Here is a 16,237-nt window from a genome sequence, read left to right as displayed (position 1 = left end):
GCCCAGAGGACTGGAAAGGGGTGAGTATAGCACCGCTCTATGAAAAGGGGAATAAGGACAACCCAGGGAATTACAGACCAGTCAGCTTCACTTCGGTACCGGAAAGATAATGGAGCAGATAATCAAACAAGGGCTTTGTAAGCACCTAGCAGATAATAGGGTGATAAATAACAGTCCACAGGGATTTGTCAAGAACAGATTGTGTCAAACCAGCCGAACATCCTTCTTTGCCAGGGTAACAAGCCTGGTGGGCAGTGGGGAAGGAGGAGATGTGCTGTCTCCTGACTTTAGTAAGTCTTTTGATAGCGTCTCACAGCATGGAAACCTCCAGGGACTGGGGCGCCCCGGCAGGGTCAGGACATGGCAGTGCCCATATCCCCTGCACAGGCACACTGGGGAGAGAGACGCTGCCCCTGTTGGGGCGTGCCCTGGTTTTACTATGCTTTCTCTTGCCCATCGCCGCTGCCACTCAACTGGGCACCTGCCCCACACCCACCCCAGCCTAGCGCGGCTTTGCTTCGAGATGCAAATGCAAATGTCTGAGTAAGGTTCTTTGTGGAAGCTAGCCAGCCAATCCCAGCAGAATGCTGGCACTTGGAGCAAATCTCTGCTTTCCAGCAAACACCATTTCTGTTTGATTACTTCAAACTGTCTGGCCTTCAGTTCTGCCCCGCCCCAGTTCCCACAAAGCTAGGAAGGTGCATTAGGAGCCCTGCCTTTGGATTTTCACTGAAAGCTTTAAAGCCGTTTTGACTCTAAGCTAGTACTTGATCTTCTGTGGAATCGTCTCTGGGAATCCCCAAAGAGCATCACAAGAGCTTCCCGCCGCATTGGCAGTATCCCCCTGGCAGTGGCTCTCAGCACAGGCAGCTTTCCGAGGAATCCTGTCTTACTGGCTAGCCACCTGAACATGCAGTGAGGCTGCCAGCTTGTATGTGCGCCGCATGAGGCAATCCTACGTCACATCTCTGGTCTCAGGGGCCTGGAACCCAATCCTCCGCACGCAGTGGGTCTGATGGAATCAGGCAGGAGAGTGGATGCATTTCATGCAGACGTGTTGATCCCACAAAAGAAAGAAAAGCCAGGACAAGGGAACTGGAGCTGGTTCCCACAGCTGAGCCTAGGGGGGACAGAGGAGGAGAGGATTTTATCCCTCCTCCCATCCTCTGGTACCTTTCCCAGTTACATCATTTCAACAGATCCTCCAACGACAATTTCTCCTTTGGGTCCGTCCGCTCCCACTCACTTCTCCAGCCCAGGTGGAGGTTTCTCTCATTATTAATTTTCCTTCTTTTTAGCCCCATAGCTACCACTGTGGGCAAGCGACAGCGAGGCGATGGGATGTGCCTTTTGCCTCAGAGGTCGCTATGGCTTGTGGTCCTTCCTCGCCCTCCCAGCAGCTGTGAAGGCGGAGTCACAGCCCTGTCGGTGGCAAAGTTATTCTGGTAGCGTGCAGCCTGAGACGGTGCCAGGCGCCCACGTGCGCTCTGTCTGCAGTGCATGGTGGCTGTGGGGAAAATAACTTGTGAGGGGAAATTCCGGACTGGTCTCCTCGCGCGCTGATGGAGACAGACCAGGGGAGCTCAGTGCCAGGCGCAGCTCACGCTGTGCTCTTAGCAGCCGTGTTAGTGAAAGAGCCTGAGACAGCGTCCCCTTGGCAAAGCAGCGTGCAGCCCTCCTGACATGCCGAAACAGGCCTGCCACTCAGAGAGCTGCTGAACACCCAGAGTGCAGCACCTCCCAGGACCCGGCCCGTGCTACTGAAACCAGCGTGCTGGGGTCCTCAGGCAGACAGTCACTTCGAGTCCAGGGGCCAATCAGGAAAGGGGCTGGGAGCTATTAGGAGAAAGGTTAATTAGTGAGGGCCTGTCCCCAAACCCACTGAAGTCAATGGGAGTCTTTCCATTGACTTCAACAGACTTTGGATCAGGCACATGGCATCTGTAGATGCTTTGAACATGTGAAGTCCAGCGTGAATACACACGTGTGTGCACGCGCACACACACCCACGCACACAATAATAATAATTTCTATTTTCCTGTCAGTGCAAAATCCCCTGTAGCTTCCCTTTCAATGGCCCCATCCATATTATCCAGGGGCAATGCTTCTACGTGGCCTGCACCTGTAATGCGCAGCCCAACGTACAGCGTGTCACAAAAACGTACTCGTCTCCTTAACTGAGACTGGCCAGTTAGGCGCCCTGAGTCCTGAGGCAGCCAAAAGCAGCTGTGCTCAGACTGTCAGCACCGAGCGGAGAGCAGCCATCAGCGGAGAATTCCTCTACACCCGCCGGCGAGCCCGGGGGTGCTGTGTAACGCTGGGCGAAGCAATGCTGGGGACACAGCTCCCGCAGAACCAGTCTGGTAGCCTGGTTGTCAGTGCAGCCCCAGCAGTGGGTCCCTGCATCCAAATAGCAACCAGGCCTCTTTGTTAAGCCGGCAGAATCCCTTAGATTTTCCTCCCACTGTCTGTTAATTAGTGTCAGTGATTACAGGTGATTCTAATTTTAGGCCCGGCTTGACAAAGCCCTGGCTGGGATGATTTAGTTGGGGATTGGTCCTGCTTTGAGCAGGGGGTTGGACTAGATGACCTCCTGAGGTCTCTTCCAACCCGGATGTTCTATGTTTGTATGATTCTGTGACATGCACACTAGTGAGTGACCAGCACTAAAACTATTCCACTGCCGGACACTAGGTAGGATCCCGTCCAGAGCATGTGTGTATGTGAGTCACAGTATGTACAAAGAGTGCCACCTAGTGGCACAGCCGTTAGGGTGTATGGCTCATCAGTGGCTAGTTTTAGCAAAGCTGTGGTTACATTACAAATGGCCTCCTGCCTGAGCAGATCTTAACAGGCCAAGCAAACCCAGCAACGACATTCAGCCAGGCAGGAAAAGCAGAAAAATCCCTCTGATGCCTCCTCATGAAACCCTGTCTTCCCAATCTTCTCCTTCATGCACAATCCAGATTTGCTCCGGGCTTCCATTCCTCAAACCCGAGCCGAGAGGGTCCCACTGTGACGATTTCCTGACATGCTTGCCTCTCTTGTGTGTATTCAGCCCCAGAAACAATCCCGGTAACAATGGTGCATAAGGCAAGCAAACTCTCCCCGCATGCTGAGGTTCATGCACAGAGGTCAAAAGTTGAGCACCTCCAGCAACGATACACCACACAACAAAAACACTAACCCAGGAACCTATCCTTGTAACAAAGCCCGTTGCCAACTCTGTCCACATATCGATTCAAGGGACACCATCATAGGACCCAACCACATCAGCCAGACCATCAGGGGCTCGTTCACCTGCACATCTACCAATGTGATATATGCCACCATGTGCCAGCAATGCCCCTCTGCCATGTACATTGGCCAAACCGGACAGTCTCTACGCAAAAGAATAATATTCAAAAACCAGTTGGAGAACACTTCAATCTCCCTGGTCACTCGATTACAAACCTCAAAGTCACAATACTCCAACAAAAAAACCACAGACTCCAATGAAAACTGCAGAATTGGAATTAATTTGCAAACTGGACACCATTAAATTAGGCTTGAATAAAGACTGGGAGTGGATGGGTCATTACACAAAGTAAAACCTATTTCCCCATGCTATTTTCCCCCCTACTGTTACTCACACCTTCTTGTCAACTGTTGGAAATGGGCCATCCTGATTAGCACTACAAACGTTTTTTTTCTCCTGCTGGTAATAGCCCACCTTAACTGATTACTCTCATAGCTAGTATGGCAACACCCATTTTTTCATGTCCTCTGTGTATACAGTATATAACTTCCTATTGTATTTTCCACTGCGTGCATCTGATGAAGTGGGTTTTAGCCCATGAAAGCTTATGCTTAAATAAATGTGTTAGTCTCTAAGGTACCACAAGGACTCCTCGTTGTTTTTGCGGATACAGACTAACACGCTGCCGCTCTGAATCCAATGAGTCTGACACCACTTGCTGTGAGAGCTGTGAAACAGGCCAAAGGGTTTGCAGGCAGTGTGATGAGTGCGAGTCTGTCCTGGCCCTTAGCTTAACAGCAGAGCTCTCATCTAGAAATACTGGGCACCCAGTTTCTAGCCCAGAGCTCTGTCCTGAGCCTGGAAACTGATGTCGTTATTGGCACATGCGCTTGTTTGCTGATTGAGATGTGTCGCGCTCTGTGAAGGGTGCACACACACAACACCGTCTCGTTTGCTCTGTCAGTTGAGTGCTCGAGTGGCAGCCACACCACACTTCAGGGGCTCGGACTTGGTGGTTTTTAAAGCATCAAACACAATTCCTGCAGAGCTGGAGCTGTGCTGAGCATTCCCAAGGGGCATGCAGCCCCACTGCCGCCTCTCTGGCTGTGGCACTATGCCCTTACCAGCTGGGGCAGCCATGGGGTGGGGAGCTGTGTAGACTGGATGCTGTTTGTAGGCTGTAGGCTGTGCTCTGTCTCTCAAAGTTACACAGAGTTCTCGGGAGTGTCCTACCTACACAATAAGCACCTTGAGAAAATATTAGGTGCCATGGAATTATGCTGTTTCTATTGCCTGGACCTCATCAAGTTCCCATTCAAAGAGAATGTCCTGGAGTTTAACTCCAGCCACAGGTGAGAGTGCCAGTGACTGCAGCCCTACTAACTAGGGCTTCCATAAAACTACATGTCTGAGGGTCAGAGCCGGCGGTGAGCTTCAGAGCACACTGGGCCAGAAGAATATAGGAAATAATGCAAGTTAGTTTGTAGCTTTGGACTGCCCTGGACAAGCATGTGTTAGCATGGGGTTCATTCATGGCAGAGACTGGCTTCAGTCCCCAGCTCATTTGTCTTTAATAAAACCTTTCCCCTGTTTTGGGGAACACTTCTTGGATCCACCCGAAAGAGAAGTAAAAGCTGTTTGCAAACAGGATGGAAGGGATCATTATATCAGTGAATGGCCATGCAGGCTTCTAAATCTGGAAGCAGGTTTGCAGAAAGACAGACAGAACCGGCCCACTCTCCACACAATAAACACACTTGCATGCGTATGTGCATGCGTGTCTGGGTGAGATGTTAAGTTCCCATCAAAGTCTTGGTTGTCTCTGAGCTAAGTGACCAAGTGAGACATGCACAGAGCCAAGGAGTGACTTGCGGAACAGGCACATACAAATACATCCAGCCCAGTCACACTTTCTCACAGTCTAGAGTAGGCCATTGAGCAACTGAATGACAGAGAAGGCAGGAGGTCAAGTGCAATTTGTGACCTGAAATGAGTCATGTTGTCGAGGGCAAGGCTTGTGAAAGGGACATTCAGTCCACCTGCTTTCCAACCTGTGTCAGTCTCCCTCTGCTCCCAGGAACCATCCAGTAGGTTCCCCCCTGCTGCCCAGTGTTATGGCCATGATGGAGTGTTTGCAGAATGCAAGGGGAGCTCTCCGCACACCTTAGGGCATTAGCAGGTCACCACAGTGAAGAAGAAGAGGCTTTGCCTTATGTGAGGTGTTACATATCCCGACAGGAGCATCACAGGAGTTTTTGCCCTCCTGCAAAGCATCAGGCAAAGCGTGCTGCTGGAGACGGGGATCACACTGGATAGCCCATGGGCCCCATATGCTATACAAATCCCATGTTCCTATCAATACTACAGGGAAATTGTGATTGGCACTCACTTGCATGAGTACCAGAGTGTAGGTAAGTCATTATTTATTGCGTGTCTCCATCTGCTGGACACTTGACTGAGTTAAAAGTACCAGGTGAGAGGAGGATGCTGGGTTTACACGCTGCCCTTTGCAGCCCCTCTGCACCTCATGCCTACGGAAGCGTCACTCGCTCTGAAGCTATCTCAGCCCTTGTAAATACAACATCTGCCCTAACAGTCCATTTTTACCGCAGTTGTTTCCAGGTTCTCAAATCTGTGCCAAAAGCATTGAAGTAGGAATTAAAAGGCTAATGAAAACGACCAGGGAACAGCAGTTGGTGAAGTGTTTATGGCTGTTCTCGGCACGTTTTTTGCAGAACCAAAGTTGTAGAGGGCATTGTTTGGGATTGGCGCCTTGTGTTTATTTGCTCTGAATTTTGATTAGCAACAGATACACCCAAACACCTGCATATAGTTTCAAACTGTCTCACCCATGGGTGTTCTGGGCCAATAATGATCCAGGCCATGCCTGAAAGGATGTCACAGAATTGGCCCATCAGCTTTCCCTGGGGCTGCGGCCACATTTCGGACAGCAGACTTTTACTGCTGGTAATTTGGGGAATGATGACGTCTTAAATTCCACCAGCGTTTAATAGTTTCAAAGGGAGAAAGGACAGCAAGAAAATTCATCCTCATTCCTCAGCTGCCCAGCCAGCCTGCCTCTGCTCTCAGGGCTGAACAGGCCCAAACCCTCTTTGGGTATGTCTACACTACAGGATTAATTCGAATTTATATAATTCGAATTTAGGAAACCGATTTTATAAATTCGAATGTATTCGGCCACACTAGGCACCATTAATTCGGTGGTGTGCGTCCAAGCTACCATAGTAGCATCGATTTCCAGAGCGTTGCATTGTGGGTAGCTTTTACATAGCTATCCCATAGTTCCCGCAGTCTCCACCCCCCTTGGAATTCTGGGTTGAGACCCCAGTGCATGATGGGGCAAAAAACATTGTCGCAGGTAGTTCTGGGTACAGCCTCCCCCTCCCTCCCTGAAAGCAACGGCAGACAACCATTTCGCGCCTTTTTTCCTGAGTGAACTCTGCAGACTCCATTCTGCATCAAGCATGGATCCCGTTGTGCTCCAGAACGCAGTCTTGAACATTATAAACACCTCGCGCTTTCTCGTGGAGTTTATGCTTACACAGGACCAGAAAAAAGAGGCGAGGAGGAGGAGGAGGCGGCGATTGCAGCGCAGCGACCAGCGTGATGAGGACATGGACACGGACACAGAATTCTCTGAGACCGCGGGCCCCGGTGCTTTGGAGATTATGATGTTAATGGGCCAGGTTATAGGCTTTGAACGCCGATTCTGGGCCCGGGAAACAAGCACAGACTGGTGGGACCGCATAGTGTTGCAGGTGTGGGACGATTCCCAGTGGCTGAGAAACTTTCGCATGCGTAAGGGCACTTTCATGGAACTTTGTGACTTGCTTTCCCCTGCCCTGAAGCGCCAGAATACCAAGATGAGAGCAGCCCTCACAGTTGAGAAGCGAGTGGCGATAGCCCTGTGGAAGCTTGCAACGCCAGACAGCTACCGGTCAGTCGGGAATCAATTTGGAGTGGGCAAATCTACTGTGGGGGCTGCTGTGATGCAAGTAGCCAAAGCAATCACGGAGGTGCTGCTACGAAAGGTAGTGACTCTGGGAAATGTGCAGGTCATAGTGGATGGCTTTGCTGCAATGGGATTCCCTAACTGTGGTGGGGCAATAGATGGAACCCATATTCCTATCTTGGCACCGGAGCACCAGGGTACCCAGTACATAAACCGCAAGGGGTACTTCTCAATGGTGCTGCAAGCACTTGTGGATCACAAGGGACGTTTCACCAACATCCATGTGGGCTGGCCGGGAAGGGTTCATGACGCTCGCGTCTTCAGGAACACCAATCTGTTTAAACGGCTGCAGCAAGGGACTTACTTTCCGGACCAGAAAATAACCGTGGGGGATGTTGAAATGCCAATTGTTATTCTTGGGGACCCAGCCTACCCCTTAATGCCATGGCTCATGAAGCCATACACAGGCAGCCTGGACAGGAGTCAGGAGTTGTTCAACTACAGGCTGAGCAAGTGCAGAATGGTGGTAGAATGTGCATTTGGCCGTTTAAAAGGTCGCTGGCGATCCTTATTGACTCGCTCAGACCTCAGCCAAACCAATATCCCCATTGTTATTACTGCTTGCTGTGTGCTTCACAATCTCTGTGAGAGCAAGGGGGAGACCTTTATGGCAGGGTGGGAGGCTGAGGCAAATCGCCTGGCTGCTGATTACTCGCAGCCAGACACCAGGGCGATTAGAAGAGCACACGATGAAGCGCTGCGCATTAGGGAAGCTTTGAAAACCAGTTTCATGACTGGCCAGGCTACAGTGTGAAATTTATGTTTGTTTATCCTTCCTGAAAACCCGCCCCCTTTATTGACTCATTCTCTGTAAGGAACCCACCCTCCCCCTTCCCCCAGCTTGCTTTCAAAGGAAATAAAGTCACCATTGTTTAAAAATCATTTATTCTTTATGAATTGATTATAAAAAGAGGGAGAGAACCTGAGTGGGGTTTGGGAGGAGGATCAGCGGGAAGGAAAAGCCCAGTAAAAAAAGGTTAAGAAAATGGCAGCCTTTTGCTTGGGCTGTCCACTGGGGTGGAATGGGAGGGTGTACGGAGCCTCCCCCCCCGTGTTCTTACACATCTGGGTGGGGAGGCTATGGAAAATGGTGAGGAGGTAGGGGGGTTATACAGGGGCTGTAGCGGCACAGAACCTGAGTGGGGTTTGGGAGGAGGATCAGCGGGAAGGAAAAGCCCAGTAAAAAAAGGTTAAAAAAATGGCAGCCTTTTGCTTGGGCTGTCCACTGGGGTGGAATGGGAGGGTGTATGGAGCCTCCCCCCCCGTGTTCTTACACGTCTGGGTGTGGAGGCTATGGAACATGGTGAGGAGGTAGGGGGGTTATACAGGGGCTGTAGCGGCACTCGGTTCTCCAGCAGCCGTTCCTGAAGCTCCACCAGACGCCGGAGCATGTCTGTTTGCTCACGCAGCAGCCCCAGCGTTGCTTCCCGACTCCTCTGATCTTCCTGCCGCCACCTCTCATCTCGAGCGTCTCTCCTCTCCTCACGTTGGTCCCTTCTGTCCTCACGTTGGTCCCTCATGTCCTCACGTTGGTCCCTCATGTCCTCACGTTGGTCCCTCCTGTCCTCACGGTCACTGGCTTCTTTCCTATACTTGCAAACCGTCTCCTTCCACTCATTCAGATGAGCTCTTTCATTCCTGGTGGATTGCATGATTTCGGAAAACATCTCTTCTCTCGTTTTTTTTTTACGACGCCTTATCTGGGATAGCCTTCGGGAAGGAGGAGGGAGGCTTGAAACATTTGCACCTGCTGGAGGGAGTGAAAAAAGGAGAGAATTTTTTTAAAAGATACATTTTTCAGAACAATGCTTATACTCTTTCACGGTGTATACTATTCACATTACATAGCACATGTGATTTCTGTGCAAGGTCGCATTTTGCCTCTTAATATTGAGTGCCTGTGGCTTTGCTGCTAGAGATCACAGACGCAGGTCGGGGCAACAGAATTCACCTTGCATGCTGCCATGGTAAGCCACTGTCTTTAGGCTTCTGCGCCCTGCTTTCCCACATACCAAGCAAAGCCCGTTGTGCTGCAGTTTTCCTGTTAGCTTGTTTTCTGCTGCTGAAGGTTAACACCCCCCCCCCCATCCAATTCTCTGGGATGAGTGCTTTATCCCTCCCCCCACCGCCTGGCTGGTATCAGGGAAGATCCCAGCAGGAACCAAACTAACCCCCCCCCCCCCCCCCCCGCCATGAATTCTCTGGGATGAGTGCTTTATCCCTCCCCCCACCGCGTGGCTGGTATCAGGGAAGATCCCTGCAGGAACCAAACTAACACCCCCCCCCCCCACCCGCCATGAATTCTCTGGGATGAGTGCTTTATCCCTCCCCCCACCGCGTGGCTGGTATCAGGGAACATCCCTGCAGGAACCAAACTAACACCCCCCCCCCCACCCGCCATGAATTCTCTGGGATGAGTGCTTTCTCCCTCCCCCCACCGCGTGGCTGGTATCAGGGAAGATCCCTGCAGGAACCAAACTAACACCCCCCCCCCACCCGCCATGAATTCTCTGGGATGAGTGCTTTATCCCTCCCCCCACCGCCTGGCTGGTATCAGGGAAGATCCCTGCTAGCAAAACGCGAAAAGCTCTGGGCCAATCCTCCCCCCCCCCCTTGCACTTGGCTAAATGCAGGGAAGGATTTCTTTTCAGCCACAGGCAAACAGCCCAGTAGGAACGGCCACCTCAGTCCCCTTAATTAAATTCCCTTATTTCAACCAGGTTACCCTAAGCGATATCACTCTCCTGAGGATTACACAGCAAGATAAAGAACGGATGTTGCTTGAATGCCAGCAAACACCGGGACCATACGCTGCCAGGCTCTGTCAGGCAATGATACCAGATTACTTGCTACTAGCATGGCGTGGTCAAGTGTCCTACCATGGAGGACGGAATAAGGCTGCACTGCCCAGAAACCTTGTGGCAAGGCTTTTGGAGTACCTCCAGGAGAGCTTCATGGAGATGTCCCTGGAGGATTTCCGCTCCATCCCCAGACATGTTAACAGACTTTTCCAGTAGCTGTACTGGCTGCGAATGCATCCCAAGTGCTCAGGGCAAATTAATCATTAAAAATGCTTGCTTTTAAACCATGTTTTATATTTTAAAAGGTAAACTCACCTGAGGTCCCTTCCATGGGGTCATGGTCTTGGGTGCTGGCTTGGGAGGCTTGGGAGGGTACTTCAGTCAGGGTGAGAAACAGTTCCTGGCTGTTGGGGAGAACGGAGAGCTGGGTGCTCTCTGCCAGCTCGTCCTCCTCCTCCTCCTCTTCCCCTTCCGCGGAATCATCAGGTGTCCCTGATGAGATTATCCCCAGCTCGGAATCCACAGTCAGAGGTGGGGTAGTGGTGGCGGCCCCCCCTAGAAATGCATTTAGCTCAGCGTAGAAGCGGCATGTCCGCGGCTCTGACCCGGAGCGACCGTTTGCCTCCTTTGCTTTTTGATAGGCTTGTCTGAGCTCCTTGACTTTCACGCGGCACTGATCTGTGTCCCTATTGTGGCCTCTCTCCATCATGCCCTTGGAAATTTTTTCATAAGTTTTGGCATTTCGTCTTTTCGAACGCAGTTCAGCTAGCACTGAATCCTCTCCCCATATAGAGATCAAATCCAGTACCTCCTGTACGGTCCATGCTGGTGCTCTTTTTCGATTATCAGCCTGCATGGTTACCTGTGCTGATGAGCTCTCTGTGGTCACCTGTGCTCTCCACGCTGTGCAAACAGGAAATGAAATTCAAATGTTCCCGGGGCTTTTCCTGTCCACCTGGCCAGTGCATGCGAGTTCAGATTGCTGGCCAGAGCGGTCACAATGGTGCACTGTGGGATAGCTCCTGGAGGCCAATAACATCGAATTGCGGCCACACTAACGCTAATTCGAATTGACAAATTCGATTTTGGCGCTACTCCGCTCGTCGGGGTGGAGTACAGAAATCGAATTAAAGGGCCCTTTAATTCGAATTAAATGGCTTCGTTGTGTGGACGGTTCCAGAGTTAATTCGAATTAAAGCCACTAAATCCGAATTAAAGGTGTAGTGTAGACCAGGCCTTTGAACTGTAATACACTGTGTGCCAGCAATGACTGAGAAAACCCCTGCAGCCAAGTATCAACCATTTCCTGTCCATGCTTCCCCAGCCAGCCTTGCTACACAGAAAAGTCTGAGGCCCAGGTGGAGAGTTTGAGACCTTGCTTTGGAGTCTGACGCATAGACCCAGCTAATTACTCCAGTGACAGTGGGCTCTGCCTGTAGCCCAGCTTGCCTGGAGCACTGGCGTCAGCTCCTCAAGCACTGCCGTGGACGCGAGTTTGGGATACTTTCGCTCCTTCCGATAGGGGCTGAGTTGTATAGAACACAAGGCCAGGCCCCCAAAAGGCTATTTCAAACTGAAGCTATTCCATCTGTAGACAGCAAGTTCCCTTGGTATCCAAGACTGCACGAGCTGCAGAGCTGGCAGCGAGGTCATCCCAAAATAGCACTCTACCTGCTCCGGAGCCCTTTTCCGAGCTCATTAGCAGCTAAAGGCGCGGACGCTCTGGAGTCTGGGCTGCTCCCCGAAAGCAGCGCGTTCTGTTGGCTCTGCCAGGCCCTTGAGCTGAGACTGTCTGAATGTCAGTGAGCCACGGGGGAGTCGGTAAAGGCTTTTCTGCAGGGTAAGTGACGGGGCGAGTTAGTATAGCATAATAATGGCACTGCAGAGCTGGGCTGGAATACGATCCAGTACCTGATTTTCAACTAGCTATGGAGCTGATCCCTGCCCAACTGTGATTCCTTGCCGAGGCCGATCTCACGCAGGCCTGGTATTGCTCCCTCCAGCATTAGGACTTGCAAGCACAGCAGCCATCTCAAGAGCCATTAGCTCGTGAAACGCCGAGACGAGCACGTTTCCCTTCCGGAGCAGCCCTCCTCATTACCGGAGCAGCGAGCCCAGAGTGCGTCACAAAGGATTTCATGCTGGGCTAGTGAAAAGAGCTTAAAAGAACCCAGCCACGGAGAGCCTCGGCCAGAGCCGGCCAATAGGGTCCCACCCAGAGCCCAGCTGGGGCAGGGACTGAAAGAGAGTGTTTCAGACCGGGCGAGGCTGGGTGGTGGATGGAGAGTTCTGCACCTTAGAGAACCCCACAGCAGCAGGAGTTTCATCTGCCTTCTCCCTGTGCATGCTGGGGTAGCCCTTTGCCAGGGCCAGGGAGCGCATACCTCCCTTGAGGGGCTTTCTCGCTCACCCCCATGCTCTAGAGCAGGCCCACGGGGGCCATGCTGCAGATCGAGTGGCACCACATTGGCATGGGGACTCTTGTCAAAATGGGCTTCACTGTTTAAAACTGCAGATTCTGCAAAAGGAGGCAGAACCTTCACCCATGAGTCCAGCAGATTTCCACGGGATGTGATCTAGGGTGATAAATCAAATGACACGTGTGTAATATTTTTCATCTTCAATATCTGCATCGCTAGTCCTCTTAGCACCTCTTCCTGGCTGGGGAGATCATTGTCCCTGTCCGATCTGCATCTAAAATAATGGCATTATTCATATTGCTCCCATTAATATCCCAAAGTCTCCTTCCTTGGAGGTTTTTAAGGTCAGGCTTGACAAAGCCCTGGCTGGGATGATTTAGTTGGGAATTGGTCCTGCTTTGAGCAGGGGGTTGGACTAGATGACCTCCTGAGGTCCCTTCCAACCCTGATATTCTATGATTCTATGATTCAATCCCTCAGACGGGTGGGGAAACCGAGGCACAGAGGTTCAGTGACTTGCTGAAGATGACCAGCAGTTTCAGAGACAGAAGCAGGATTGGAACTTTTGGGACACAGACTTGCTTTGCTCTGTGACGGAGATGGCTAGTAATGTAGCCTGTCTTGGCACAGTCAGTGCTATCTGTGGTCACTTTGTGCGTAGGCCTCCTGCCGAGGTCTAAGCACAGCAAAGGGCAGCACATCCCACAAACACACCCCGGGCCTTGTAACAGTTTCTGGTGTCAGCAGAGCAATCACACATGATAAACCAGCTGCTGGAGGAAAGGGATCAGCCCAGCCCGGGTCAGGCTCCTGCAAAGTACTCACAGCTGGATGTCCAGGAAAAGCCGCTTTTCCTCCCCAACGTGTATCCTCCAGATGCAGTCCTCTCCCTCAGCATAGGGCTCTGGCCAGTTGGGGGACAGGATGACTCCTGCCATGGCAGAGAGCTCCCCTCCACACATTGCTGAAATAGCGAGAGACAGAGAGAGGTGACTCATAAAAACGGCCAGACTGAGTCAGACCAAAGGTCCATCTAGCCCAGTATCCTGTCTTCCGACAGTGGCCAATGCCAGGTGCCCCAGAGGGAATGAACAGAACAGGGAATCATCAAGTGATCCATCCCCTGTCACCCATTCCCAGCTTCTGGCAAACATAGGTGAGGGACACCATCCCTGCCCATCCCGGCTAATAGCCATTGATGGACCTATCCTCCATGAATTTATCTAGTTCTTTTTTGAACACTGTTATGGTCTTGGCCTTCACAACATCCTCTGGCAAGTAGTTCCACAGGTTGACTGTGCATTGTGTGAAAAAATACTTCCTTTTGTTTGTGTTAAACCTGCTGCCTATTAATTTCATATGGTGACCCCTAGTTCTTGTGTTATGAGAAGGAGTAAATAACACTTCCTTATTTACTTTCTCCACACTAGTCATGATTTTTTAGACCTCTATCATATCCCCCCTTAGTTGTCTCTTTTCCAAGCTGAAAAGTCCCAGTCTTATTAATCTCTCCTCATATGGAAGCTGTTCCATACCCCTAATCATTTTTATTGCCCTTTTCTAAACCTTTTCCAATTCCAATATATCTTTTTTGAGATGGGGCGACCACATCTGCACGCAGTATTCAAGGTGTGGGCGTACCATGGATTTATATAGAGGCAATGTGATATTTTCTGTCTTATTATCTATCCCTTTCCTAATGATTCCCAACATTCTGTTCACTTTTTTGACTGCTGCTGCACACTGAGTGGATGTTTTCAGAGAACTATCCACAATGACTCCAAGATCTCTTTCCTGAGTGGTCACAGCTCATTTAGACCCCAGCAGTCCTGGGGGCTGAGGGAATGCTGCCTGCAGCGCGGTGGGAGCTCTGCCTGGCACAGTGGGAGCTCTGGCAGCTGACTTTGAGAAAGGTCAAGCCCCCCACTCTTCCAGTGCAGTCAACAGGCCCCATGGAGGCTAAGTCCCTCCCTGCATTTGCTGACCTGTCTCTGAATGCTGTGCAAGGGCTCACAGATATATGCCTTAACTTGGCTACGTTATCCTCACTCACATGCAGTCACTTTCTCTGGCAGCGCGGTCACTAACACTGGAGAGTTTTTAGTTTTGCATGTTCTCCGACATGCAGTATCAGCGCAAGGCACAGCGACCCCAGCTGGCTGAGGGTAACTGACCTCTGCACAGTGGCTCGGTGTCATTCCAGTAGGGGTCCCTGACGTTGATACACTCGATTATGGCAGGTCCCTGCTCCAGGGAATGGCCAGGGTCACAGGTGAACTCCACCGTCGTTCCCAGGTTGTAGGTAGGATCGGAGGTGGTAAAATTCCCATTCTGAATGTAGGGTTCATAGCAATGGCCTCGCTCGAAAGCTTGAAGGGAAACACCATGTTAATTGGGGAGGTGCAGCACGGACCCTGCTCTGGGGAGGAGACAGCACCTGTCACCGTCGCCTTTTCTAGTTTTTGTGCAACTGTCACAACTCTCACCACAAGTAATCAACAGAGTCTGCACTCTGGGCCATCAGCTCCAAAGCACCAGCTGAGCTAAAGGGGTAAGTCCATTAGCAGTAGTAGGCTGTTATCCATTGTACAGACCAGTGTTTCATAATCTCTCTGTAGTAGAGCTAGGGAGCAGTAAGCTGCTCTAGGAAGAATAAGAACCAGCCCGAGTCAGTGCTTATCTCCCTGGCAGGGCCTCACCGGGGGTCAGGACTGGTACGTCCCTGCTGGATTTGTGGCACCCAGCAGCAGTGAGCCTGGCACAGTCTGGATGCCAATCTAACTTGTGCCACGCTCTGGAATGCCATTGGGCTCCCCTGGCGCTGTGCCATGCGTGGAGGCATGTGGGAGGGAGAAAGCTGCCTGTCGAACTAAATTCCATTCCAATCACATTTGTTTTACATTTTTCTTTACAAACGAGAGTGAAAATCTGTTTAAAGGTCCCCCGGCCAGCCCAATCCCCAGACAGCGCTGAGCAAACAGAGCAAGTGCCCAGTGACTGTAAGCTGGGAAACAACGTGCGGAAGCCGAAATTGAAAGCTGTCAATTGACTGTAACTGAGCAAGTTCTAGTCAGGGCTGGGCTGGACGTTTTTATCACTGAACATGTTACCAGATGAAGAGTTCAGGGCTGATGTGGCACATGCTGGGCAAGCGCTCCTCTAGAAACCCCTCCCAAACTGCCGGTGCCTGGCATCTGCTTCACAGCGTGGCCACTGGATAGGATTGCTGCTGAACTGGGCTCTTGAACGGGGATGCTGCAGCTTATTTTACAGGCAATTAGGATTAACAATGGTTTATCTGGTCTGAGCTTTTAAGGCTTAGCCAAGCCCCACTTCTTTTGTGTATTATCAACAGTAATATACAAGCCGTGCTGCCAGTGTATATATTTACTGAGCAATCTTCTTCCCTGGAATTATTGCATGTTATTGAGTCTGGTCAGAGACCCGAGGTCTTAGACGGATCCTGACAGCAGCATGTATTTCAATGACAATTGTGGCAAATCTCTTGGAGCTCCCTGGGATTCACCTGGCATGTCCCTGAACCTCTCATTCTTCAAAGGAGAAGCTCTTGGCTATTAACTGGTTCACAAATGCAGCCACTCCTCAGTCAGATTGACAGCCGCTCGGCCTGCTCCATGGCAGTCCGCAGGCAGAAGGCAAATGACTGGAGTAAGATTACTTCGCTGTAATCTTGGAGAGGTTCCAAGTTAGGCATTTTCTGCAGTCACCAGGGGCTGTATTGCGT

At 51.1% G+C, this 16,237-nt stretch overlaps 1 protein-coding gene across 1 annotated transcript in view; it reads right to left on the bottom strand.

Moving 5' to 3' along the window:
• Window positions 1-16,237, bottom strand: part of SEZ6L (seizure related 6 homolog like) — a 60,396-nt gene that overhangs the window by 14,184 nt on the left and 29,975 nt on the right. Inside the window, exons 7-8 of the mRNA XM_065417657.1 lie at window positions 14,667-14,861; window positions 13,318-13,456 (exon numbers count right to left, since the gene is read on the bottom strand). Coding sequence (XP_065273729.1) covers window positions 13,318-13,456; window positions 14,667-14,861 — 334 coding nt within the window. The remainder of the gene's footprint in view (window positions 1-13,317; window positions 13,457-14,666; window positions 14,862-16,237) is intronic.

This window comes from Emys orbicularis, chromosome 16 (genome assembly GCF_028017835.1).
Source record: "Emys orbicularis isolate rEmyOrb1 chromosome 16, rEmyOrb1.hap1, whole genome shotgun sequence".
Lineage (NCBI taxonomy): Eukaryota > Metazoa > Chordata > Testudines > Emydidae > Emys > Emys orbicularis.
The sequence above is the reverse complement of the archived record's forward strand: the minus strand, read 5'-3'. Positions and strand labels throughout refer to the sequence as shown.